The sequence below is a fragment of the Propithecus coquereli genome, unplaced genomic scaffold, assembly GCF_000956105.1.
Source record: "Propithecus coquereli isolate 6110/MARCELLA unplaced genomic scaffold, Pcoq_1.0 Scaffold543, whole genome shotgun sequence".
NCBI lineage: Eukaryota > Metazoa > Chordata > Mammalia > Primates > Indriidae > Propithecus > Propithecus coquereli.
In genome coordinates, this window is record NW_012151319.1 from 1,115,138 (window position 1) to 1,117,990 (window position 2,853).

The window sequence follows — 2,853 nt, forward strand, 5'->3', positions numbered from 1 at the left end:
TGTATTCATCTATAAAATGGGGATAGTATAATAATTGTACCTGTTTCTTAGGATTTCATGAGCATTACATTAGTTGCTTAGAATTGTGATTAGCATAGAGTAAACACTCATTTAGTGCTTGTTTTCCATGACTTGAATGGGAATGGTTAGCTAATCTAGTCTTGGGACCATTGCTAAGACAGATGGTCCATAAGGTTGTACTACCAAAGTTCCTGTAATAATTTCTGTGAACTTGTTGATTTTATTATTAACCTGTATCCAGAGTTTTTTGCTTATTCATTTTTTAAAAATCCTATATGATTTTGACTAAATCCCTAATTGTATATTTTATTTTTTTCATGAGGAAGCCTATCAGACAGAAATCATATTTAATAAACCTATTTTGAGTCCTTTTGTCAATGAATTTAGTTGGAAGGAACACTTATTCAGTTAATAAAGCATTCCATTGCTAGTACTATAAACATTTTCAGGAAAGATATTTGTGTAATTATAGATTAGGTTATAAATGTATTCATGGTCATCAAAATATTTATTTCATTCAGCAACCGCTAAATGGGCATCTGTTACATCAGGTACTATGCTGCAAGTGCTGAAATCGTAACAGTACTGTACACTCGGTCTCTCAGCTAGAAAATCAAGTTATCTCTGTTTTAAAGGTAGAGAAATCGAAACCCGAAGCACAGTTAACCCAGAGCCAGAATAAGACTCTAACAGCAGGTGTTCTGCTTTCTGTTACACTGTGGGTCTCCAAATGAACTCCACAGTACAGCATGATTTTGTTAAGAGGGGATGGTGACAAGCAAGTATAAGATGACATTTCTGACAGACCTTCTTCTTTTAGATTACTTCAGTGGATCTTGCCCTGGGCAATGAGACGGGGAGATGTGTGGTTTTAAATTGGCAGGGAGGAGGAGGAGATGCTGCTTCCTCCCAAGAAGCTTTACAGGCAGCTCGATCCTTCAAAAGACGACCTAAGCTCCCCGACAATGAGGTTCACTGGGACAGCATCATCATTCAGGCAAGCACAATGTGAGTGTACTTTGCGTGGCAGATGATGTTAAAGGTCATCCTCTTTTTTCTTTTAAATACTTTGTTAAAGTGATTTATTTATTTATTTTTAAAAATCAGTAACTTAGCTAAGATTTCTTTTCAAAGGATCATTTCCAGAGTTCCAAACATTTCTGTACATCTGCGACATGAGCCTCCTGCCCTGACTAACGAAATGTATTGTTTGGTTGTGACTGTTCAATCCCACGAAAAGACCCAAATCAGAGACGTGAAGCTCACTGCTGGTTTAAAACCAGGTAAGCATTTGCTTTTTAAGTTTGATCAGTATTAACCCAACATAAAATAAGCATCAATGTTGTTAACCATAGGGCCTTTGTTTAAAAGAAGGTATGACATAGTGCTCTTCACACAGTATTGATTGTTAGGATAATGTTTGACTTCTTTATTTTAAAACACCAATATTAACACTTTTAGGACAGGATGCCAATTTAACTCAGAAAACTCAAGTGACTCTTCATGGAACAGAACTGTGCGATGAGTCCTACCCGGCTTTACTCACTGACATTCCTGTCGGAGACTTACGACCAGGGGAACAGGTGAACTTGGTCAACTGGGATTAGAGAGGAAATCAGTTAGTTTGAAGTTTTAAATATACAGTGAGTGTTAGATAGTTTAAGAGCATTTTAATAGCATATCTTAGGATTAAAAAAGTGATTTAACTAATGAACATTTTACATATTTGAATGTGTAAAATGTCTTAAGCAGTTTTTCTACAAGGGATTTTAGAACAAATGACCATAAGGAGAATTAGTTGCCTAATAAAATAACTGTTGTTTGTAACTTAGTGCAATAATCCTTCAATTAACTTCTGTTTGCAAACCAAGTACAAAAAATATTGGGGAAGTTGAGAACAATAATGAAAAAAGATGCTTTAGCAGTGATCCCCCTCTTATTTTATGGCAGAAGTATAATCAGGATACTCTTCCACAGTGGAAGCTTTGATTAGCTACACTACAACATCCTATGAAAGTGATAAAGAATTTAGTCAGTTAAAATAGTAAACTCTAGAAAGTGGGGTGCATTATCCTAAAATATATATTAATATCAGGAAGAAATCTCCATAATATTGATGAAATTATAACAATTTTTTGTTATAGCTGGAAAAAATGTTATATGTTCGCTGTGGAACAGTGGGTTCAAGAATGTTTCTCGTGTATGTTTCTTACCTGATCAATACAACTGTTGAAGAAAAAGAAATTGTTTGCAAGTGTCACAAGGTATTTTTTTATAACTAACTCACAAAGCATCATATATGGAGTATTACCCTGTTTTTATTAGTTTACCTGTAAAATATGCAGCTTGTGTGCGTATTATAGCCTGTTATAAATTTGAATTAAACATCCGTTGGGTTTTTTTTTATTCTTTATATTGAGATACGTTTAGGCTAGCATTCATTGCTCAAACGTTAGACAGAAAATTGGCTTACATGGCTTTTCATATAGAGAATCAATAGGTTTGAAATCTCAAACTAATCATACAGACAAAATCTGTAAGTTGGCTTAGATGCAGAAGTTTTTGGAGGAAAGGAGGTCTCCCTTTTTAAAACATTTTTTTCTATTATTAAAAAAGATTCTTGTGAAAATTGTTTTTGGTAAGTGTACATGATAAGAGTGAAAATAGGAATTATTACAGTTATAGTCCAACAACTCAAAGGCAGCTGCTAACCCTTGTATGTATTTTTTATTCTGTCTCTTTTCTTTTTGTGGAGATTTTCGAGGGGCTGTGTTTTTAAATAGATTTAACCATATTGCATATAATGTTTATATTCTTTTTTTTTTTTTTTTT

At 33.9% G+C, this 2,853-nt stretch overlaps 1 protein-coding gene across 1 annotated transcript in view; it reads left to right on the top strand.

Moving 5' to 3' along the window:
- TRAPPC11 (trafficking protein particle complex 11) overlaps positions 1 to 2,303 on the top strand; it is a 36,235-nt gene extending 33,932 nt beyond the window's left edge. The window contains exons 20-23 of the mRNA XM_012657462.1: positions 842 to 1,029; positions 1,156 to 1,304; positions 1,483 to 1,604; positions 2,166 to 2,303. Of these exons, the coding sequence (XP_012512916.1) occupies positions 842 to 1,029; positions 1,156 to 1,304; positions 1,483 to 1,604; positions 2,166 to 2,303 (597 nt within the window). The remainder of the gene's footprint in view (positions 1 to 841; positions 1,030 to 1,155; positions 1,305 to 1,482; positions 1,605 to 2,165) is intronic.
- Positions 2,304 to 2,853: the final 550 nt, after the last annotated feature.